Genomic DNA, 23,991 nt, shown 5'->3' with positions numbered 1-23,991 from the left:
GCATTGCCCACGGGTGGAGATCAGGGTGAAGGGCTCTTGGCCAGCTGGTCAGATATCCTTTTAGACATCTATATGTGACCATACCAGACTTACCCCATAGCCCAGATCCACCCAGGCAGATGTCCCCAACCCTTAGCCAAGTATAAAGCAAAAGAACTCATATTGGGAGGCTCCTTCTTGGCTTTATCAAGAGCTCTAAGGTAGGACTCCAAACAAGGCTGTCACAGAATTGTCCCAACAGGCCTGTCCACCCCCAAGTCCCACCACCACATCTGGACTAACGCACACCAGCTTCAATAATGTGTTTGCAACCTTCAGTCTCTCCGTGGTCTCTTGATTTCTTTACAGCGTTCAGTGGAGTCTCTGGCCTAGCCTCTTCTTCTGTGTCTGCCTCTTGAGAGCAGCTGCTGTCTCCTCCATTAGCACCAGCTCCTTGTTCCTCACACTCATCACCGTCCTCCCCCTCACACTCATCACCGTCCTCCCCAGAATCCTCACTGTCGTCCTCAGACTCATCAATGTCATCCGAGTCCACGGGCAGCCTGGAAGGAGGGGTGTGCCGTGGTACAGACACGGGCCAGTACAAGGTTACTTGTCCCACGACAGTCAACCATAGATGCCCTCAAGCAGGGGATGCTCTGAGCCCCACCGCCTCCAGCAGCAGCTGCTTTATACTTTATAATCACCACCAGGCCTCGCTCAGAAAGCCACACCCGCAAGGCAGGAGGGACTGGGTCAAGGCTCCAGGAGCACACTGGGCTTGAGCCACCACTTAGCACGGACCCACAGGACCTACCAGGTACTAGTCACAGGTCTGTTGAGGTTTGCAAACTCTCGCCCGGAGTCCACATCAAAGGGATCTGAGCATAGAGAGGAAGGTGACCTCTTAAGTGATTTCAGGGCAGAACCAAACTGGTGGCTCCAGGCTCCGAAGGGCTTGGTTGATTTCACAGCTTTCCAGGGACTCCCAACCATCCCAGGCCTCACCAATCTCCTCCTCCTCAGGGGTGTCCTTGATGCTGGCCAAGTACCCCTGTTCGGCCTGCAGCACTTCCTCTGGGCCACGGCAGGCTGCGTACTTATCCAGGAGCTGTCGGTTCAGGTCCAGGAAGCCCTTGCCCCACTTAAACTTTTGAAGCAAAATGACAGCAAGATCTGAAAAGCCTGGTAGAAAAAAAAACTAAAAATATACCTGGGACCCCTTTAGAGAGCACAATTATATCACCCCTTCTTGCCATCCTAGGAAGCTGTCACCACCTCCACAATTTCCAAGGTTCCTCTCATTTACTAAGAAAGAGTCCTACTATGCTAGTCCCTATGTCTTTTGGGGTCTCTATCTGGGCCTCTCCCTGAGTCCTACATTCCCTTCAGATACTGAGGACAGATTCTTGGGGCAGTGCTGTCCTGACAGTGATGACCCATACACCATCCCGGGAAGACAGCTGTCCATTTCGCCTCTACCTCTGCTTCACATGGTCAAAGCTGTATGTGGGCACTGGGCCTGAAACCAAGGGCTTTCCTGATGGCTCCCAATACACTCTCCTCACATCCCCCTGCTCAGAATCTGCCAGAAGAAACCGCAGTCAGATCCCAGCCCGCCAGGCCAGGCTTCTGTCAGTCTGACACTCACCGACAATGCAGAAAGCAGCCGCAAAAGCTTCCACACAGGAAAGTCGGCAGGGCCGGCCATAGTTTACAGGGTTGGCAGCCAGGAGGTAGGGCAGGAGCCGCAAATGGCTCCCTCGCATCTTCCCAAAGGGTGTCTCATCCAGTCTGGCCCAGGAGCAGTCTATGACAGCGACCCCTGACTGTGCCACCAGCTGTCTGCCAGAGAGTGTAGGGGAGGTTCTGGGGCCCCGAGTAAGATATGTCCTTGGAGACCGGCTTCACTACAGATGAGATGGTCTGGTATTTCCAAACTACGGTTTATTGTAGGGGTACACTACAGTACTCACTACCGAGCTTAGAGCAGTTGCTGGGGGTAGCTGGACAATGTTTACTTAACTTTTTCTCCTAAGCTCTTTTACACTCTAAGCCTCGCTCTATGATAAGGGTCAAGTTAGATATAACCCTGCCCATGTGAAAGGCGTGGACATCCAGGACCAAAAAGCAAGGCTTGAAGAAAATGACCTCCACAAGGGATAGTTTAACAAAGACAAGATAATGGGGGAGGCACTCCGATCCCTCCCCGGTCCCCCAGGCCTCCGGTGCCTACCTGTCTGCGGGAGACACGTACTGAGTGCCTACCGGGCTGAGCACCAAACCGCCAAATCTTTGGCCCAGTCGCAGGCAACGTACCAGACCCAAGCGGGCCAGTTTACGGCCCGTGCAGCGCCGGGGGTCGCAGTGACCAAGCTCCCACATAGCCAGGGGACAAGGCAGCGCCGCAGGGCCCGGGCCGTCCTGGCCCTCGGCCTCCTCAGGCTGCACGGATGCTGTAGGGAGAGAGAGAAGAGCGGATCCTCAGCGCCTGCTTCCCAGCCCAAAGCACTGCTCCAATCGCTCCAAACTCACCGCGCAGGGCAGCGCCCACCTCCTCAGCGAAAGCATCCAGAGAGCGGCCGGGGGGACGCCGAACCCGACCGCTCTCCGCCCTGGACCCCCGCGCAACCTTCCTGCGGCCCATAGCCCCCGATAAAACTCCCGGCCACAGGGTTTGTTCGTGCAGTGTGCGCGTGCGTGCTCGCGCAGCTTCCGGTTTTGAGTGCAGGCAGTTCCTGCCGTCGCTCACGTGACTGTGCGACCCGGGGAGCGATGGCGGTGCGGCTGGCCGGCTTCCTGCTGCTGCTGGGGCTCACGGAGCGCGGTCAGTGGCTCTGCACGCATCCCCTCCGCACTTCGGCGTCGCCCCCGCCTCTGCTCCTTGCTCATCGCCTCGCTCTCCGCAGGGCCCGCGCCGGCACGTGCCGGGAAGATGAAGGTGGTGGAGGAACCCAACACATTCGGGTAAGTGTCTCGCGGTCCGGAGGCTTGGGTGCCGGACGTGGCGGGCTCCCCTGACATTTTCTGTCCCGTAGGCTGAATAACCCGTTCCTGCCCCAGGCGAGTCGCCTTCAACCTAAGAGAGAGCCTTCGCCTGTGTCTGGTGAGCGCGGGAGGGAACGTGGAGCTGGCCGAGGTGCTGACCGAGGGGACGAGGAAAGCCCTCGGCTGGGGGTGGGGGCGGCAGGATAGGGTACCTCGGATGAAGGACACCGATAATGCATTCGCTGGAGGTTCATGCATTCGTTTGTCAAAATGTCAGAGTTTGAATGCTCGGGAGTATATGCTGGAACTGCAACCCCCTTTCGATCTCCCTGTTGGCGATTACCTAGGGCTAGGCAAACTCTCTAGCGTTGAGCTACATCCCTAGCTTCTGTGTTTGTAAGACGGAGTTTCCCATATGTAGATTTAAACTGGCCTCCGACTTGGGTTCCTAAAGTCTCCGCCTCCCACAAGTGCTCAGACTGTTTAGGAGTTGCAAGGGTGTTGGATGTGAAGCGTCCACTCCAGGTGTGTTTAGCCAGTCTAGATCTAAGGGAATGGAGAAAGCATCACACATCAGAATTCTTTGCCCAGGGAAGCTGGGAGGGAGCTGAGATCCCAGGACTACAGAGAGTGGGACATAGCCATTGAAGGAGGCTCAGGGCTCCTCAGCATGAAGGGACCTTGGCTAGCTGAGGGCTGCACTCTGGGGATTTGGTGACTCGCTATCTGAGGTGTGCTGGACATGCTGGTTTGCAGTATTGATCCCCTGGAGGAGGAGAGGTAGCCCAAGCTGGAGCTTCTGAAGCTGAATGCAAGGAGCACCTACCAGTCTCCTCCAGCAGTGAACCAGTCGGGCTCAGCTGCAAACACAATCCTTTTCATGGGAAAAGGACATGGCTTGTGACATTCCTGTTAGACACAGGAGTCCAAAGGCCTGCTGCCATCACACTGTGAGCACATGTGTGAGGAGGTGGTATAAGATGTGGGTATTTCTCCATCGCTCTTTCAAACTAGCTGGTTGGCTAGGAGGAGGGGCCAGACATTGCCAGGAACCCAGTACTGCAAATATGTTCATTTTAGTAGAGAGTAATATTGGAAAGGAAAAGCGAAGAGTAGAGGCAGTGTGCATAGGCTGTCCTAGACTATAATCTCAGCACTTGGGAGGCTGAGGGAAGAGGATCATTAGTTCATGGCCAGGTCTCAGCTACATGGTGAGTTCCACGACAATCGTGGCAGGAGAGAGAATAGAGAGGAGATGGGGAGAGGGGTGACAGAGACCTACTTGGTTGGAGAGTCATTCAGCCTAGGAGACAGGTTGTATTAAAATGCCTAGGTTTACAGGTGTGCTCACTCACATGCCTTGTGGGCATACCCCGCGTTTACAGGTGTGCTCACTCACATGCCTTGTGGGCATACCCCGCGTTTACAGGTGTGCTCACTCACATGCCTTGTGGGCATACCCCGTGTGTGGAGAAACTTGTTTCATTTATGCCAACGTCTTGGTTGTATTAATTGTTCATAGTGACTCAATTCTTTTTATTTCTGTAAAATTGGTAGCAAATTGGTAGCAAATGTCCCAACTTTCATTTTGTTTTTCGAGACAGGGTTTCTCTGTGTATCTTTGGCTGTCCTAGAACTCACTTTATAGACCAGGCTGGCCTCGAACTCACAGAGATCCGCCTGCCTCTCCCAAGTGCTGGGATTAAAGGTGTGCACCACAATGTCCAGCCTCACTTCTGGTTTTAACTGAGTTTTTGCTTTTCCTGGTTATATTAGCCACTGGTTTGCCTGTTTTATTTACTCATTTTTTCTTAAACTTTTACAATTTTATGTATATGTTTTACTTGCATGTATGTCTGTGTACTGTATTGTGTGAAATTCCTGTAGATATCAGAAGGCATTGGCTCTCCTAGAACTGGAGTTACAGACGGTTGTGAGGCACCATATGGGTGCTAGAAACTGAACCTGGATCCTTTACAAGAGCAACAAGTGCTCATAATCACTGAACTCTCCCTCCAGCCCCCTTGTTCTTGCTTTGCATGTTATGTATTTGTGTGTGCCCCTGTGTGGAGGCCAGAGGTCAGAGTTGGGTGTCTTCCTCTATTGCTTTCCACCCTATCGAGAACCAGGGTCTCTCACTGAATCTAAAGCTCAAGGATTCAGCTAGGCTAGCTGACCAGCAAGCCCCAGAGACACGCCCCCTTCTCTGCCTCTCCAGCACTGAGATTATAGGTATCCAGCTTTTTTTTTTTTAAGATTTATTTATTATGGGGCTGGAGAGATGGCTCAGCGGTTAAGAGCATTGCCTGCTCTTCCAGAGATCCTGAGTTCAATTCCCGGCAACCACATGGTGGCTCACAACCATCTGTAACGAGGTCTGGTGCCCTCTTCTGGCCTGAAAGCATACACACAGACAGAACACTGTATAATAGTAATAATAATATAATAATAATAAGTAAATAAATATAAAAAAAAGATTTATTTATTATGTATAAGTATTCTGCCTGCATGTATGCCTGCACACCAGAAGAAGGCGCTGGATCTCATTATAGATGGTTGTGAGCCATCATGTGGTTGCTGGGAATTGAACTCAGGACCTCTGGAACAACAGTCAGTGCTCTCAACCTCTGAGCCATCTCTCCAACCCCAGTATCCAGCTTTTTATGTGGGTGCAGAGAGGACCCACACTCAGTTCCTCATGCTTGCACAGCAAACACTTTCCTGAATAACACCCCCCAATTACTGTCTGCACCACCATACCTATCCTGCTACAGCCTCCTCATGCCATAAAACCACCATGCTCAGCTTCTCACGTGTTGGGACTGTGGATCTTTTCAGAGAGCCAACTTTTGTTCTTACTTGTCTCACACAGCTCATCCCGTGTGTCTGTTCACTCCTTCACTTCAGCCTGGCTGACCTCACAGCTAAGGTGCATTTCTTAGGATAAGCCACACAGCACTTGAACTCCAGAATAGATGCTTGGGGCCCTCAGCTGGGCCCAGATCTTTTTCTGAATAACAAAACATGCAGGAGAATCAACAGACCTGCCCTAGCAGAAAGAGCAAACCACTCAACATGAATTGAGAGGACACCACACAGTAGTTAGGTGAAGATGGGAAGGAAGATCTCCTATAAAGTAGCTGGAGACACAGGGATGAGAAAGACCCATGCTACCACTTTGGTTGCCAAGACTGCAATGAAAAAGATTGATGCATGAAAGCATGAAAACTGACCGTACGTTAGGGTCAGTGAGCAGCTGGTCTGAACATGCGATCAGAAACAGGAATTACAAGCCAGGACCGAGGGAGCTTCACAGTAATCCTTTCTATGTGGGACTGTGGTTAAGTGAGGGTTTTTTTGTTTGTTTTTTGTTTTTTTCCCCATTTTTGAAACAGTGTCTCACTATGCAGCCCTGGCTGGCCTGAACTCACTCTGTAAACCAGACTGGCCTCAGACTTAGAGATCTACTCTGTCTCCTGAGTGCTGGAATTGAAGGCGTGTGCTACTAAACCCCACATCAATTTAAATTTCTAAATCCCCATGGTAGTCACATTAAATAATGTAAAAATTTGCTTGAAAAATTTAAAAGTCTCAGCCAGTTGTGGTGGCGCACACCCTTTGATCCCAGCACTAAGGACGCAGAGGCAGGTAGATCTCCGAGTTTGAGACCAGCCTGGTCTACAGAGTGAGTTCTAGGACAGCCAGGGCTACACAGAGAAACCCTGCCTTGTAAGAATACAAAAAGGAAAAAATAAATTTAAAAAATCTCAGTGTAGTAACAAAAAAATGGCAGTATTTAAGAAGGAGAATAGGGGCTAGAGAGGTGGCTCAGTGGTTAAGAGTATTTGCTGCTCTTGCAGAGGACTCTGGTTCAGTTCTCAGTACCTATATGGTAACTCACAACTGCCTGTAACTCCCAGTTCCAGAGGACCTGAAACCCTCTTCTGATCTCCACAGGCACTGCATGTGGTGCACATACATATATACAAACAAAACACTGATACATAAAATAAAAATATATGTATTTTTAAAATAGTGTTTCTCTGTGTAGCCTTGGCTATCCTAGAACTCACTTTGTAGACCAGGCTGTCCTGTAAGTCATGCCTGCCTTTGCCTCCTGAGTGCTAGGGTTAAAGATATGCGTCATCACTCGGTGAATAAATAAATCTTAAAACAACAACAAAAAGACAGCTGGGCAGTGGTGGTGCACGCCTTTAATCCCAACACTTGGGAGGCAGTCAGGTGGATCTCTGTGAGTTCGAGGCTAGCCTGGTTTTCAGAGCATGTTCCAGGACAGTCAGAGCTACACAGAGAAACCCTATCTCAAAAAACAAAACAAAAGCCAACAAGATTTCGCATAGCATGTATGGGCCCTGGGTTACGTGTCCAGTAGGAGGGAGGAATTAGGTATAGTTCTAGGTACTCGAGGCTGAGGCAGGAGGATAACTAACACAGGAGTTTGAGGCCCGCCTGGGTAACAAGACAGCTCCTGTTTAAAAGCAAGCACTGAAGAAATGGACTAAAAGCTCAAAGGCACACATCTGTCATCTTGTTGATCTAAATGAATTAAACTCTCCACTCAATAGGCAGAGAGTGGCAGGATTGTTTTTATTTTATTCTGACACTCTTGCTAGCCTGGACCTCAGAAATCTGCTTGCCTCTGCTTCCTGAGTGCTGGGATTAAAGGCATGGACTACAATGTCCAGCTCAGAGACCAGCAGCAGGTTTTTTGTTTGTTTTAGAAAGGACAGCCATTGTATGTTGATAAACAGTATATTTAGCAGGATGTAACAAGCATGTATGACAATGAGTTCCAAAATCTATAAGCAGACACTCTACTTCTGAGTCTCACAGCCCCCTCATAGGTGAAGGATGGTTTCCTTGGGCATGGAATTCTCTATTGGCTTACAGATTTTTAAAAAGAATTTTATGAGCATTAGTGTTTTGCCTACATGTCTGTCTGTGTGAAGGTATCGGGTTCCCTGGAACTGGAGCCACAGATAGCTATGTGCTGCCATGTGGGTGCTGGGAATTGAACCTGGGTCTTCTGGAAGAGCACAACCCCGAGCCATCTCTTCAGCCCTGGCTTATGGACTTTTAAAAACATTGTGTGAGGTTCTTTCTATAGAGTCCTGGCTATCCTGAAACTCACTAATGTAAACTAGGCTGGCCTTGAACTCACAGAGATCCACCTGCCTCCAGGGTACTGGAATCAAAAGTACAGGGCACCACACAGGGCTCATCTTATGGATTTTTTTTTTTTTTTTTTTTTTTGGTTTTTTCGAGACAGGGTTTCTCTGTGGTTTTGGAGCCTGTCCTGGAACTAGCTCTTGTAGACCAGGCTGGTCTCGAACTCACAAAGATCCGCCTGCCTCTGCCTCCCGAGTGCTGGGATTAAAGGCGTGCGCCACCACCGCCCGGCTTCATCTTATGGATTTTTAAAATGCTCCTTTGAATGGAACATGTATTCCTGTTTGTTTGTATGCCTGTGGGTTTTGTTGAAAATTGGTTCTTAGGAAAAAATAGAATACTCTGTCCATCTTTGCAAACTGGTCCTAAGCTTTGGACTAGTCAGTCCTGTTTTTCTGAGGATGCCACTGTCTTAACTTCCCCAAATCGCACTGGCCTGCATGCAGACATGTACATACACACATCCCTACCTTTCTTGGCTAGTGGCTGGTTTTGCCAGTGGGTCTGTGGTCCAAGTCTACAACTAGGTTCCAGAAACTGAGGGCCCCCCATCCACAGGAACAGACATGGGAGTCCTGCCACAGATAACCAGTTCTGTGATCTGGAGATGGATTTATCAGTCCCAAGAGATTAGGTCAGCCAACATCTGACCATTCCTAATCCCACGCGGAAAGGAACTTGGTGCTTTCTGACCTTGATGGTTGGTGCCCCCTGCCTCCCTTAGCTTCTAGCTCTAGGGGTAGCAGAGGTTTATGCTTAAGTTGAACTGCTGTGGTGTTCTCCCCCAGGGCCCCTGCATCTCTTCAGACTTGCTGGCAAGTGCTTCAGCCTAGTGGAGTCGACGTGAGTGCTGGGCTGGTGGGAGGAGTGGGCCCGATCTGCAGAGCTCCTCATGCTCCTGTGCCCCCAGGTACAAGTATGAGTTCTGCCCTTTCCACAACGTGACCCAGCATGAGCAGACCTTCCGCTGGAACGCCTACAGCGGTATCCTTGGGTAAGCTGAGCTAGAGCAGCAGTGTCAAGTCTGCTCCTGAGGCCCCCACATCATTGCTGTGCCACCCTTTTCCCCCAGCATCTGGCATGAATGGGAAATTGCCAACAATACCTTCAAGGGCATGTGGATGACTGATGGGGACTCCTGCCACTCCCGGAGCAGGCAGAGCAAGGTGAGGCCCATAGGGGATGTGGGTGGTAGAGAGCTTCCCCACCCCCAGTAGCCACTGAGGCTCTCTTCCTTCCCAGGTGGAGCTCACCTGTGGAAAGATCAACCGACTGGCCCATGTGTCTGAGCCAAGCACCTGTGTCTATGCGCTGACATTCGAGACCCCCCTTGTGTGTCATCCCCACTCTTTGTTAGGTAGGCCTCCAGGTAGGACTGGGTTCAGGGAAGAGGAGGGTAGGTAGGAGGCTCTGCAATGTTTGGCTCCCATTGGTCTGTAGTGTATCCAACCCTGTCGGAGGCCCTGCAGCAGCGCTGGGACCAGGTGGAACAGGACCTGGCAGATGAGCTAATCACACTGCAGGTGGGTGCACACTCAGGGGTATCCCCTTGCCTGCTCTACCAGGTACTCCTTCTGCCTCCTCCACCTTCAGGGCTACGAGAAGTTGCTGAGGGTGCTTTTTGAGGATGCTGGCTACTTAAAGGTCCCAGGAGAAACCCATCCCACCCAGCAGGCAGGAGGTTCCAAGGGCCTGGGGCTTGAGACCCTGGACAACTGTAGAAAGGTAGAGTTTGGGGGCAGGGGGAAGGTTACAGGGTCCCTAGTCCTGGAAGCCCCCACCAGGGTTTGACTGGGTTGGCATTCTTGTCCAGGCACACTCAGAGCTGTCACAGGAGGTACGAAGACTGACTAGTCTGCTGGACCAGCATGGAATCTCCCACACTCAGCCCACAGGTCAGTCTGCCCTGGTCAGCTGCCAGCCACCCTGGGGCCTGCAGCAGTTGGAGGACAGAGTCTTACTTGTCACCCATTCTAGCAGAAACCGCCCACTCTAAGCACCTGGGTCAGCAGGTCCCCATAGGTGCTACCTCGGAGCAGCTGCGGGGTGATCCAGGACTACGTGGGAACACCCTGTGATCCAGGCGGCAGGAGAGATAAAGAAACATCCTCAGTGGCAAATGTCCTTCCAGAGAGGACAGGTGTGGTCTCAGCGGGGTGCACAGAACTGCTGTGGTGGGGACATGACTTCTTTTGGCATCTTCTAGGTCAGGCAGGGTCACTGACAGACACAGGGACCTGCTGTCTAGCCTTTGTTGTGCCCAAAAACAGACAGAATAAATTTCAAAGTTTTAATCTCATACTGATAAAAAATAACTCCATGAATTCTGTAAACCATTGCATAAATGCTATAGTAAAAAAATTTAAACAAATGTTAACAACTTTAAACAATTCACTAAGTAAATGGGTATGTATTATAAATATGACCTTCTGGATTAAGAAGATTCCATTCACATAACATTCTCAGCTAACTTCTGAAAACAAATGCACACAAAGGCTTCCATAAGTTAATCCACATGCGCATCCACACTGGGGGAAGGTCTGCCAACCAGGTACACAAAACTCTGACACCGTCATTTACTGTTAATATTTAACACTAAAGAGTTAAAAGACAACAGGCAACAGGACAATGGTGAGCCTCGGTTCCCAGACCCACAGCTTCTCCTCCAGTACGCACATGTGGGCCTTAAACCCATCTCTCTCCTCCTTGGCTCTTCCCACCCAGGATAGACCCTAGGAGTCTTAGCTCACAGGAGGTCTGGGATGGATGGGAGAAGTGGCCCCTTCTTTGGTCTTCCCCCTGCACACCTGTCCTCAGAGCCCTGCCTGATTCCAGAAAAGCAGATGCTCAAGAAAACTCCTGTCATTGGGTGGGACCCCATAGACATCACACAGCAGTCCCATAACTGCCGCAGCCCCAGCCCGGAATGTCAGCCCAGGAGGAGTTGGCCAGAGTAGCTTACACACACACACAATCTAAAGCTTAATGCTTGTAACTGTTACAGCTTGAATTGTCCAGATGAGCTACCAATCACAAACATTGTCCTGTTACCACAGAGACCAAAGGCCAATATGGGAAACAAGTGCATAAATATGAATAAAAATAAACAATCTTAAACCATGGTAACAGTAGCACGGAATACACATGATCTAGGTACTGAGCTAATAAATCATTACCACTATAATTAAAAACGAAGTATCACTAAAACCAGGTCAATAGTTACCTTATTAAGTAGTGGGCTAGCTGCGGAATGTTGAGGATCCACTTCCTTTAAAATGATAGAGCTTTTCTACCAGTTTGTCTTGTATTAGAAAATGCTTTTCAATCTCCTACTATATTAAATACATTCTAATTTGGTCACTGATAAAAACGTTTTACCTAGTCACTTTGCACTTAAAAAATGCTATTAAAAGTCTTTGGCAAAGCCATGGGAGAGGAGAACCACTTCTAGGCCTGGGCAGAACCTGCAGGTAGGATACCTGCCCTGCCTAGGTCTGCCACCAAAGGCAGGGGTTGCCTGGACAGATGTCTCCTCCCCAGATTTCCAGGAACAGTCCCAGTCCTTACTAAAGAAGGCTGAAGTCATCACCCTAGACACATTCTCAGCAGGATTTTAGCCATGGGCCTGAGGCCAAGCTGTGAGGGTGCTGCCTTCTCCTTGGAAGCTGCCGGGTGAGCTGCAGCAGAGCTGGGGCTGCTCGTCATGGGATGGATTCTGATCATAATTGGATGCACAGCTCAGGTACCAGATGTCTGCTAAAGCTGTCCCGGAATCTCTGGATCAGCTAGCGGTGAGTGAGGGTGATCACAGGGGCAGCAGACTGAAGTCTCAGGTTCACAGCCCCTTTGTTCAGCACAAGCTAGGGTGCCCCGGGCGACTCGGGGTACAAAGCACCGTTGCCATTACAGACAAGACATCAGAACACAGCTCCTTCCGAGTAGATCTTGGACTCCTCTGAATGTTTGATTCCTTTGCTGCATTTTTCATTAGCATGAAATTGTCTTTCAAGGGAGAAGAAAAAAACCAAATGAACCAATTCCTTCACTTCTTTTGCAAGGCACAGGCACTTGGAAGTGGCCACGGATCACATAAGTGCATGACAGAGCTCTGGATATCACTCTGTGATACTGGAATATAAAACTCCATCTACATGTGCACCTGCACATGCTTAGGAAAATTAGTTCCTTTCATAAAATTAAGAACATTTAAATGTATATGTGTCTCTCAATAACCACTCTCTGCTTATAAATACTATTTGTCTGCACTTAATTTTAAATGTAAAAATCCTAGGTCTTTTTCACTACTAGATAAATGTTCATTTCCTAAATAGTTTCAGAATATGAAATCTAACGTAGTTACCATTACTATGAGTTAACAACAAACTGGTAGGAAACTTCAAGTTCACAGTACACTTATAAAGCTTCATGTTATCGCATATTAAAAAACATGGACCTAGAAAGCAGCTTATACAATTTATAATGTCTAATTAGATTCCTCGGTTTACAAAGTGCTTTGACAAGGCCTGACCTCCCACTGGCCTGGCCACAGCAGCGTCATGACTAGGGGCACCAAAAACATGCCACCTGCCCAGGGGACGAGTGGTGGTGCTTCAAAGGTTTTCTGAGTATACCTTGACACTGTTGGTAGGAGATGGTAGGGAAGAAAGAGTAATATAAGAGGCTGTTGGACAGTGGGCATGAACTCACATCCTGGCGTGGGTGGGACTGGAGGCAAGTTTCGACACTGAAGTGGCACATGGCATGCTGAGGCCTTTGCACTGCTCACCAGGGAAGGAATAGGTCTCGCTCTGGTCACCATGGGAGGGGCTGGCCCTTGCAGTAGGGGCACTCAGGGGTACTGGCTGCACATAGCTCGCATAACACACGGTGCTGGCAGGGCCGGAGGACAGTGCCATGGGCCCTCTCCTGGCAGCCCACACACTGTTTGGCACGAAGCTGGAAGATCACCTGTAGGGAAGAGGTGATTGGTGAGTGTGGGGAGCCACAAAGGAGTAAATGTGTACAACTGACATGGATATGACCATATCAGGGAAGGATAATACCTCAGACCCACGGGAAACTGGAAAAGCTTTCAATAGAGGTCTGCTCCAAGTATGACTGTTTAAAAACATTTGACCAGTATGTGCAGAAAAGAGCAACTGCATGCAGCTTCCTCCTCTGGGACTGCTCACGTAGACTCCCCACCTAGACGACCCACCCTGCTGCCTCATCTGCACACTCAGTAGACACACTAAGCTACAGGTTGCTTTGGTAGCATGCACAGCCCACCCGCGCCTAGCTTCTCTTTGTGTATGTGTTGTTTCTGCAGTTTGTCTTGTCTTTATTCTCTTACTGCCCCTAGTCAGGTCAAGGCACCAGGCTGGTGTGAGTCTGATGGAGGAAGGTAATTGGTTATTAAATAATAAAGAAACTGCTTGGCCCTCATAGGTTAGAACATAGGTGGGTGGAGTAAACAGAATAGAATGCTGGGAAGAAGAGGAAGTGAGCTCAGACGCCATAGCTCTGCTCTCTGAGGCAGATGTGATGAAGCTCCGACCCAGGATGGACGTAGGCTAGAATCTTCCCAGTAAGCGCACCTTGGGGTGCTACACACATGAATAGAAATGGGCCAAGCAGTGTTTAAATGAATACAGTTTGTGTGTTGTTATTTTGGGGCATAAGCTAGCCAGGCAGCCATGAGCCGGGCTGTGGGAAGAGGCCCACAGCCCCCACAACGTGAGTCACACTGGGTAAGGCCAAGCAAACGACCGTATCCCAGGACAGTGGCCACCAGCTACAGCAGCAGTGTCACAGAAATCCTTTGTGTGTCAGGCTTGGGGTGGACATTTGGCCAGGGGCCCACAGGGGAGAACAGTCAGTAATTAAGAGTTTCACTTGGGAAACCCCACCCCCTCCAGAGTGCTGGGTCCTGAAGCACAGCCAGTCTAGCCACAGGCAAGGCTGGCAGCTGGGTACCCACAATAGGTGCTAAGTGGGATCCCATGGCTGAGAGTGGCCAGAACCCAGGAAACTATCTTGGAGACAAGGTACATGTAGCACGTGGACCTTGGCTGTAGTCAACAGGACACATGCAAAAGGCACCAACCAGAATCCAGGCAAGGAGCCAGTCCTCTTTGCCCTCCCCTGAAGTGACAGCAACTGCCCAGCAGGACTTACCCCATCCACAGCCTCCAGGTCCAGGCGCAGCTGGCTCTGCAGGGAATGCAGCTTAGGGAGAGGGATGTCGTTAATGTCACCCAAGCTCCGTAGCCCTGGCAGTGAGGACAAACCCAGGCCCTCTAGTTCTTCCTGCAGCTGCTTTACCTGGGCCTCCACCTCCTCCTTCTTCTGCAGGGCCAACTGCCGGTCACTGTCCGCTACACGGGCTCTCTCCTTGGCCTCCTGAGCCTCTCTCTGCCAGGCATCACAGGCCTAAAACCCAAGACAACATACAGGAGGCAGCCATACCTGGCCTTCCTCAGGCTTACCTGCCCTGCCTGTGTATCCAAAGTTCTCTCTTCCCTCCCACGTCCGGCTCCTTCTTTCCACAGGCTTACCTGCTTCACTTGCTGCCAAGACTCTTCCCACTGCCTGATCTTTCTTTTGGCTTCATCTAGCTGTCGCCTGACCCGTGCCAGCTCAGCACTGTTTGGACTTGCACTTGAGGAAGCCGAAGGGCCAGAGTTCAGAATGGGGGATGGGCTAGGAGAGAAGCTGCCAGAAACAAAGTCCCAGATGCTCCCAGGGACGCCGTTCAAACCTGAGTTTAGGAGACAAGGATGATACAGTCCATGCTGCACCCAAGGCCTGAGGTGTCTGCAGGTGTTCTGCCTTTCACCTGGCCACCCACCTTGGTACCCTCATGACTGCTGAAGATTCAGCTCCAAGACTGCCTCCCCTAAATGAGGCACAGCTGGCTCAGGAAGGTAAGAGTGTGAACAGAAAAAAACAGAGTTCCTAAGCCCAGCAGTTCTCATTCTATAACAGACCCTGGAGATTGAGAAGAGCTCTGGTTCTGAGGTCATCTCCTGCATGTTCGCTATCTGTTAAGATGGACATCTGGAGACAGGCACATTTCTAAACAGAATGTTATGGAGATGTCAACAGCCTCCTGGAGGGAATGTGAGAGCAGAAGACAGAGTCCTGCTGACCTGACCTATCACTTCCCTCTCATAGCTTGGGTCACACAATGAATCCTAGACACTGCCTGGGGGACCCCAGCGTAGCTCCATGTATGCTCCACCCAGAGCCCTGAGTGAGCTGGCAAGCGAGACACTGATCTGGAGCACTGTGAGAATGCCCAGCTGTGGGTACCTGCTGTCCCATGGTAGACATGTCTACCGTGTCTGTCCACTCATCTACACCACACAGGCTGCAGCGGGTGGTGTTTCTGAAGACACACAACTATGGAGGTGAGAAGCCCTGCAGTCAGAAATACCCAGGACTAGATTGGACAGGGCCTGTTTCAGGACCCAGAGCCGGCGGGGAGGGACCCACGCCCAGGCACGCACCTAAAGAGCTGTAAGATGAGGATGCAGAGCCCAGTGTAGCCGGCTCCGACCGGAGGGGTGGTGGCTGCTGGGGGGGCGTCATAGCCGAGGAGACGAGTGGCCCAGACAGGGACTGGGAGAGCGAGCTGAGTGGGGAGGTGGACAGGGATGAGGACGAGTGCAAGGATGGCGAGCGGGGCAGGGAGCCCGGAATGGTGACGGGTGCTGAGCCTGCCAGCGACCTGGGACCTGGTGGGAGGAGGGAGGCTGAGTGAACAAGGACAGGCAGGGTTTCTGCCACACAGCCACTTGCCAATAAGCCTGCAGGTCAGTAACTAGGCAGCTAGACACCAGGGAAACCTAGGGACGGGGCACCTCAGAAGATACCAGAGGAACCAGGCCAGCAAGCAAGTACCACCCACAGGGGTGTAGCTGTCAGGCGCCCCCAACTCAGGGCAGCACTGGTAGTGGTCCCGGCAGAGCCAGGAACCCACCACTAGCAGGGCACTCACAGAGCCACCAGGGCTCGAAGATGGGTAGACTTTTTTTGAAACAGAGAAAATAACTTGCAGGATGAAGAAAATGATGTAATAATAGGAACCTCTCTATGCCATACAGCTGTAAGAATAATTTCTTGTGTTTCCTCATGAGAGGCCCCAGCCAAGTCTAAAGGGCTGCTTTGTCACAACAGAGGTAAACTGAGGAAGCAGCAGGAAACCGAGTCACAAAGGCAGGTAGCAGAGGCAAGAAGAGGATCCCAGCAGATGGCTCCCCTCAACCCCTACAGTAAGCAAGGCAGCATGCATGAAGAAAAAGGAGCCACTGAGCTCACCTGTCAATCCAAGGTCCTGCTCTTCCAAGTCTTTATCTAAGGACGCGATATTTATGTCACTAAGGTGAAGATCTAAGGCCGAACCTGCGAGATAAACCTGGTGTTACCCACTCACCTCTTACCCAACACAAACACAAAACCTCTCAGAAGGAATCCTGACCCCATAACATCAACACTCACCTAGCTAGAGCAAAGCAGCCCCTGCCAGCCTCTACTGGTCAACAGGGCTGCTTTCTCCTCCACAGCCAGGGAGGGGTATTTCATCTGAACAGCCCTTGCTGCAGTGAGACACACAGCTCTGGTCCACAAACGTCCTACTTTGTAGGTATGGTTGTTTCATTTTCTTTGATTTTTGGATATCATGTAGCTCATGACTGGCCAACTCAATGCAGCCAAGGGCAACCTGAACTTCTGATCCTCTTGCCTTCCACCTCCCAAGTGCTGGGATTATACAGGAATGTACCGGATGTGCTCAGTTGTGTCTCCTTTTACTTCTAATCATTTGTTAAAATTTGACCAAGAAACTACATTTAACTATTTAAAATTTTACAGAAGGTTAATTCCAACAGGCAAATGGTTCTGAGGCTGTGTAGGTTGAACACATTAAGATAATGAACTCTGACACCTTGAGGACTTAAGGGAGACAGGACTGCCACACTCACCCCAGAAACTGCCTCCTTGTCAGGGGCAGAGGTTGCTGGGCATGGTAGAACACTATAGTTCTAGTACTACAAATGCTAAGGCAGAGAACCACAGTTTGAGGCCATTTGGTCTACATGGTGAACGTCAGGAGCAGGACGAGACTAGGGCACGCCTCCACCCCACAGCCATTCAGGGACCACACAGTGGGGAAGATGGCAATCTGTGTCGATAGCCTGCATAGTCCTTGGAGGGAGGAGAGACAGGAGCTGGCTGCAGGAGAATGCCTGTGAGTGGTGTCGCATCCTCAATACAGGCACTGTCAAACTTGAACATGCAGGAAGTTAAAGGAGCCACTGAGCTCAGCCAGCACTCTCACCTGTCAATCCAAGGTCCTGCTCTTCCAAGTCTTTCTCTGAGAAGCAATGAAGCTGTAGCTCTGACATGGTGGCTACTGCCTCTCCCACCAATCCTCACAGTACATTGGTGCAGTCTATGCTGTGTGGTTCAGTCCTGTCCCCACTGCTGACTAAGGCCCCCCAGTTCCCAAGAACTCTGACTTCAACTTCAAGATAACATATATACTGGGTGTGGTGGCATATGCCTGCAATCCCAGCACCTGGGATGCAAAGGCAGAGAGAATTGTGAGGTCCAGAGCAGCCTGGGCTATGCTGTAAAACTAACTTAGTCTCAAAAATAAACAAATAAAAAGATGCCACAGGTCACATAAACTTTCCCTGAAGGCCCTGGTCTTCCCTTGCTGGTTGTAAAGGGCCTCTCCCCCGTCTCATTTTTTTTTTTTTTCTTTTTTAGATAGGGTTTCTCTGTGTAGCAGCCGAGCTGTAGACCAGGCTGGTCTTAAACTCACAGAGATCTGCCTGCCTCTGCCTCCCAAGTGCTAGGATTAAAGGTGTGCACCGCCACTGCCTGGGTATACAAAGAGTCTCTCTAAAAGGGTGACAGCACACAGGCTGTAAGGAAACCTCTCTGTAGCAGGTCAGGATAAAACTCTAGAAGCACAGCTGACACCATGACAGAGTACCATTCAGGGCTTAAAACCCAGCATGTAGGCAGCAAAATGAAAACAGAGACCTAACCCCTCAGAGTTGCTTCTGTAGTTCTGGCAAAGTCCCTAGATGTACAACCCTTGCTTTCTGGGCTCTATAGTTCTACTTCTGGCTAACTGCTCCTTAGTTCTTCAAACTAAGGTGTAACCCAGGTGCGTCAACCAACCCAGGTGTGTCAACTCAGGATGAGTATTTTGTGCTCAAAAGCTCACCCTGAGAAAGGCTCGGGACTGCACTGGATCCTGAACACCCAGTGTAGTTCCAGCTGGCCAATAAAGACTTTCTATTGGCCAGGCAGTGGTGGTGCACACCTTTAATCCCAGCACTCAGGAGCCAGAGGCAGGCAGAACTATGTAAGTTTGAGGCCAGCCTGGTGTATAGAGTGAGTTCCAGGACAGGTTCCAAAGCTACAGAGAAACCCTGTCTCCAGAAAATAATCAAATAAAGGACTTTCTACTGACTTAAACTCTTCTCTGGTGGATACCTCACAACACTACCTGCTCCCTTTCTCCCCCCAGCACCACATGCCACCCCCAGTCTCATCTCTGTCTTTGGGGGAGAAGAGGTGTCTCCCAAGAGTAGGCATGCTTCAGGGTTCCTTCTCCATTGACAGGAAGCTAAGCACAGCTCTCTCTACCTCACACCCTTCTTCAATGTCTACTAGTCCAGATCTCATCAGCCTCCAAACCCTCTGTGCTGAACCAGTACATCTGGACAGAGCTGGCTGAAGTAGACAGACTGAAGATATGTTCCCATCCATCCACACGGCAACCTGCCCTATCCTGCCTCTGATGTGCCCAGTGCAGAGGCTCCACCCCATCCTTTACACCTGATCTGGAGCAGGGAGGTGACAGCCTGGACTGACAGCCTCTGCACCTAAAACCTGTAGAATTAAGTGAGGGACAATTTCACTGCTCCTGTGCCCCTGGAATAATCACAAAACCTCAATTTGAAGAACTAAGGAACAAAGAAAGCCATGAAAGTGGGAACCTGTCTCCCCTGGATGACTCAATCTGAGCATGTTCTCTGTGGCTCAGCACAGGAGTCCAAGGTGCAGTGGCAGCCTTGACTACACAGAACAGAGGGGCCAAGTTGGGATAGAACCATACTGCAATCAATCCCAAAAAGAAGCCTAGCACAGGATGTGAGCCACTGTACTGGAGCCCAGCAAGGTTTCAGTTAAATGGGGATATCTGGGGAGCCTCTGGGCCCTGTCAGCCCTATTTCTGGTCCAGGGGCTCCCCAACTCTTCTGAATGCTGTTCAGGAACCCACCCTACACCCTAGTCCACCAGGTTCTTGTCTCCAACCTCACTAACCTTCATGTTCCTGATGATCAGACCCAGGATTTCTGAATCATACCTCAAGAACCACCTTGGAAATCTAGGTGAGCCTCCTTTCACAAACTACAAGTGCTTGAGGGCCAAGCTATACCGCCTGGCTCAGAACTGGCTCCACCAAATGACCTGGAGCCACCTGGACCTCACCAGCAACCAGCAGAGAGCTGCTGAGTATTGTCCCAGGAATCACCAGTTCCCAATGTGACACAGCACATTCAAAAGGTGCCACAGTCCTCTAGGGTCAGGGATACATGAAGGGACAAACCACACAGATTGCAGGAAGGAGTTAAGGGCAAGACAGGATGGTGTCTTCCCTATCTGCTGCTAGAGAACAGAGGAGCACCAAGCCACCAACATACCTCCACTCTGAACTGGGAAAGTTAGGAGGAACTGGGGGGACCTGACCAGGACTCTAGGGACAGGATGCAGGATGGCCACCTTGAGGGCAATAGGGCCCTGGATAAGCAGCACCAAGAAAAGCAAGTTTGTAAGAGTAGGTATGTAAGTTAACCTCCTTCTGCAGTCCCATGATCTCACTGCGAAAGAGGTACGTGGCTTCCGGGAAACATGCACCTGGAGGGACATGCATTTTGAAAGGTACCGGCCTGAATGGGTGCTCACCAAGACGGAGGGGTGCACTCAGAAGGGAAACTACCAGGGGTTTTTCACCTGGGGGTACGCTGGCCGACCAGGACGATCTCAAGGGAGATGTCAGTCGGGGGTGGGGGAGAGACCACCAGGGAGGATTTGAGTGTAGGACAGAAGCCCCCTGGAGGACGCGCACCGGAGAAAGGGACTCACACCTCGGGAGTTCCAAAGCGCTGAAAATGAGGACCCACAACTTGGTGCCGGGCTGACGCGAGACCTGCCGGGTTCTGCCGTAGCCACTGTCAATGCTGACTCATATCCTCCGCAGCCCCAGCAGGGCTGCCGTCACTGAGGATTCAAACCTGCCTGGTTCGCGCTCCGCCCCCACCAAACGCTGGCCCTGCCTGCGTGCAGACTCCGCCCACTCCCGCTGTGCACCCTGCCCACGAGCACCGGCCACGCCCCCACAGCACCTGCTTACCAGGTGCGCTAGAGAAGGCACCATTTAGGCCTGAATAGCGGGGCAGGAATGGACGATGGGGGGGGGAAGGGGAGGTGGAGGAATTGGGAGGGTGCCGAGCAGAGGAAGCACTCATGGGCTCAGTCCCCCATGGCTAAGAGCTGGAGGCGTGTTCACTCTGACTACCAGAACTAGCACGCTTCCCGCTTCCCACTTCCCTCCCCCGCATCTCTTAAATGTGCAGGCCCTACACTTGATTTAAATAGAAGGAAACCCCACAAAGACAGTGCCCTCCAGTCTACCCCTCCTCCTCATCAGCCCTTTAACACTGAAAAAGAAATGAGGGCCAACCCCAAGGGGAGGAGGCATGTGGGTCAGGCTGGCTATTGGCTAGAGGCAGGGATTGCCCCTGTGCCTAGGAACCATGAATTCCCATCACTGGGAAGACAGCCCACTGACTTCTTGTGTCTTGTGTCTTGATATATAGTATGGGGGGCCTCAAAAGTGATCCTCCTGCCTCAGCATCCCAAGCCCTGAGATTACAGTACCCAGCTAGTTGACTTTGAAGGGATTCACAATGAGGAGAGGAAATGCTCACTGTTTTAACTAGGAAGCAGTAACTACAATACACTGTATTGTATTATAAATGAGGACAGGTGGCTTAATCAACTTGAGGCCTTGGATTCCCTTCCCAGCAATACAAAACAAATCTTAAAAATGCATTTCGCAACTTCCTGACTCAAACACGCTGACACCTGCCAGCCTGAAACATCCGCAACTCAGGACTTCCTGAGAGACTTCCCATGTTTGTAGCACCTGGTCAACCTTACACCTTGGTGAGCAAGTGCCCACACAGTCTGCTTGTTCCGGGATGGGGATCTAACTTCCCTCAACATTCTTCTGTTGTGCACCCTCTTTACTTTTACATTAGAAACACAGAGGGGTGGGAAGAACCTCAGCAGCACACTGACCAGTTCCAGGACTCCTTAGCAGTCCCCACGTAGTACAGGACCGTCTTTAATGTCCCCTGAAGACGGTGAAGGAAAGCCTCCTCTGTCAGCACTAGTGACATCATTCCCAACCTGCATCCGATGTAGGACTCTAGCAGGTGCACAGGGATAGAGCTTGTGCTGTCTTGTGAGACGGTTAGCGACACATGTCTATGTCCTCTAGGTAGACTTGCCACTTTGGTACTTGTACATCAACATGGACAACTTGACTCTGGGTCCCTAGGCAGCACGACCTGCTTCAAGACAGAGGGCTTAACTTTCCAGTCCCACATCTCTGAGTCACCACAAATGCCGTTCTTCTGTGTATCTCCCATGGTCAGGAGAAGATACAGGTTTCGGGGCTGGAAGGATACCTCATGGTTTAGAGCACTGGCTAGTCTTCCAGAGGACCCAGGTTCAATTTCCAGCACCCATGAGGCAGCTCACAACTGTCTCTAACTCCATTTCCAGGGACACCAATTCCCTCCTTCTGACATCCACAGGCAATGAACACATGCAATGCAGACATACATTTAGGCAAATTCTCATATTCATTCATATATATATATATAACAAATAACATCTTTAAAAAAAAAAAAAGCTGGGTGGTAGCGGCGCATGCCTTTAATCCCAGAAGTCAAGAGGCACAAGCAGGCAAATCTCTGTGAGTTTCCGCCTGGTTTACAAAGAGTTCCAGGCCAGCCTTGACTACACAGAGAAACCCTGTCTTGAAAAACCAAACTGAACCAAACCAAACCACAATCAAGTCAGTCTTGGGCCAACTAGGCCCTGGTGACCACGGATGCAGCAGCTCAGAGCATGCTCCTGTGACCACAGAATGCAGCCGCTAAGAGCATGCTGCCTCTGACCACGGAATGCAGCCACTCAGAGCATGCTGCCTATGACCATGGAATGCAGCAGCTCAGGGCATGCTACCTGTGATTCACAAGTACCTGTGTACATAGGAGTGCCAGGCTCACTCACTCCTCTTGGTCTCAGCCCATTTACTTAACTCATCCTGGCCTTTGTGCCCAGGTTCTTGGCTCCTGTTCAGGCCCTGACACATCACTGGTGCTCCTGCACTGAGTGACTCCCAGGCACTAAGTATCCACGAAGCTGGCCGCAGGTTGACAGCTAGCTGTTTACTTGCTCCAGGCTCTACTACAACTCTCCTCTCGACCCTGTCACCCCCACCTTCAGTTCATCATGGTTTCCATCTCCACTTCTCACCAGCCTCCTCATTTCCCCGTGGCCTCTGGGACAGAGGGTCCACTTGCCATGACTCTTAGGTGTTTTGTGCTTTCTGTGACATGGGTTCCACATATCCTGCAGTCCTGAGTAACACAGTGACCGTGTGAAAAGCTGAGAGGAAAGAGTGCTGTGACTTACCTAGAACTGCCTCCACAGTGTTGCCAGCTGGATCCAGTGGGAGGGCACGGGCAGGGAGGGTAGGCAGAGCGGTGGGGGAGGAGCTACCTGAGCCAGTGCTCGATGCCAGGCTAGATGCCACACTGGAGCTTATGCTGGGGGCCAGTGGGTGAACCACTGAGAACACAGCAAGGTGGTTCTGTTCAAAAACACAAACAATATGAGCAGGTGCTGCTGGGAGCACAACAGCAGAGACACTGCAGACAGACGGACAGCCCACTTCCAGAGCGGCACACAAGGACAGCAACATCTCAGGCTGCTGCAGACAGGTGGGAACTGTCCGCCAGCATGCACTGACCATGACAGGCTGTCTTGCTGTCACTCAGGCAAACAGATCTGGAAAGTGTCTGTTGACTCAAAAACCTGTGACAGGCTAGGGGCTGGGCACCTGGTGATCCTTCTCCCCAACATCCCAGGAGCCTCTCACCCCTCCCTAGTTCTTACCCACCCAGTGGCCAGAAAAGAGAAACTGAGGAAAAATGATAGGTAATAGATAAAAACAAGCCATATGGTACCAAACAGGTGCCCAGGCTAGATTCGGGGAACAAAGCAGCAAAGCTGGGGGCCCTTGGCATGTCTCAGTTCAATAGACACTTTCATCAAATGTGCTGAACCTAGGATCTTCACATCGAGAAAAAGCAGCCCATGCATCCTGGGCCTCACCAAACCTCCCTGAGACATCCCCATGAGTCCCACAACGGTAGCCAGAGAGCCCACACTCAGGAGTGACTGAGGTGCCTGGGCCAAAGAGAGGGCAGGTGTTCTCTATCAGCAAGTCACAGCCACTGGTCATGGGCAGGAAGAAACTGTTACCAGCATGAAGGGTACCAGTTCTCTATCAATGATAAGATCACACACACATCACAGATGGAAATCAGCAGCTTAGTGGTAACCCCATCACACAGGTACCAGGTACAGAAGCTGTAGGCACCTGTTGTCAGTATTCAGGCATCTGTTCTGGCCTGTCCTTGGGGTCCCGACAGGGTATGTCCTTAGCTGCAG

General features: G+C 50.9%; 3 protein-coding genes across 8 annotated transcripts in view; 1 reads left to right on the top strand and 2 right to left on the bottom strand.

The window, feature by feature from the left end:
- Positions 1-281: 281 nt before the first annotated feature.
- Tsr3 (TSR3 ribosome maturation factor) lies at positions 282-2,660 on the bottom strand. Its single transcript, XM_057775335.1, is given in 7 exon segments — positions 282-370; positions 373-542; positions 797-860; positions 988-1,164; positions 1,631-1,824; positions 2,216-2,435; positions 2,515-2,660. Coding segments are annotated over 7 exon segments (993 nt in total). The 5' UTR covers positions 2,627-2,660; the 3' UTR covers positions 282-314.
- A 74-nt stretch (positions 2,661-2,734) lies between these two features.
- Gnptg (N-acetylglucosamine-1-phosphate transferase subunit gamma) lies at positions 2,735-10,458 on the top strand. 2 transcript variants are annotated; one of them, XM_057776448.1, is made up of 11 exons: positions 2,735-2,806; positions 2,889-2,946; positions 3,018-3,085; positions 8,946-9,000; positions 9,068-9,151; positions 9,230-9,323; positions 9,400-9,514; positions 9,598-9,680; positions 9,751-9,882; positions 9,971-10,052; positions 10,135-10,458. In XM_057776448.1, the coding sequence occupies exons 1-11, from the start codon at positions 2,755-2,757 to the stop codon at positions 10,233-10,235; spliced, it is 924 nt and encodes a 307-aa protein (XP_057632431.1). In that variant the 5' UTR covers positions 2,735-2,754; the 3' UTR covers positions 10,236-10,458. The 2 variants fall into 2 exon arrangements, with proteins under 2 accessions (XP_057632431.1, XP_057632432.1); XM_057776449.1 differs by having other exon boundaries at positions 2,736-2,806; positions 10,138-10,458.
- The window catches only part of Unkl (unk like zinc finger), a 42,019-nt gene continuing 28,461 nt past the window's right edge, over positions 10,434-23,991 (bottom strand). For 2 of the 5 annotated variants that reach the window (XM_057776443.1, XM_057776446.1), the window contains exons 10-15: positions 22,951-23,128; positions 16,480-16,563; positions 15,669-15,896; positions 14,715-14,917; positions 14,335-14,589; positions 10,434-13,125 (exon numbers count right to left, since the gene is read on the bottom strand). In XM_057776443.1, the coding sequence (XP_057632426.1) occupies positions 12,970-13,125; positions 14,335-14,589; positions 14,715-14,917; positions 15,669-15,896; positions 16,480-16,563; positions 22,951-23,128 (1,104 nt within the window). In that variant the 3' untranslated portion in view covers positions 10,434-12,969. Of the gene's footprint in view, positions 13,126-14,334; positions 14,590-14,714; positions 14,918-15,668; positions 15,897-16,479; positions 16,564-20,325; positions 20,363-22,950; positions 23,129-23,991 lie in introns of those variants that run through there. The other 3 variants (XM_057776444.1, XM_057776447.1, XM_057776445.1) reach the window with 3 other exon arrangements.

This window comes from Chionomys nivalis, chromosome 7 (genome assembly GCF_950005125.1).
Source record: "Chionomys nivalis chromosome 7, mChiNiv1.1, whole genome shotgun sequence".
Taxonomy (NCBI): domain Eukaryota; kingdom Metazoa; phylum Chordata; class Mammalia; order Rodentia; family Cricetidae; genus Chionomys; species Chionomys nivalis.
This window is presented reverse-complemented; position numbering and strand designations above follow the sequence as displayed.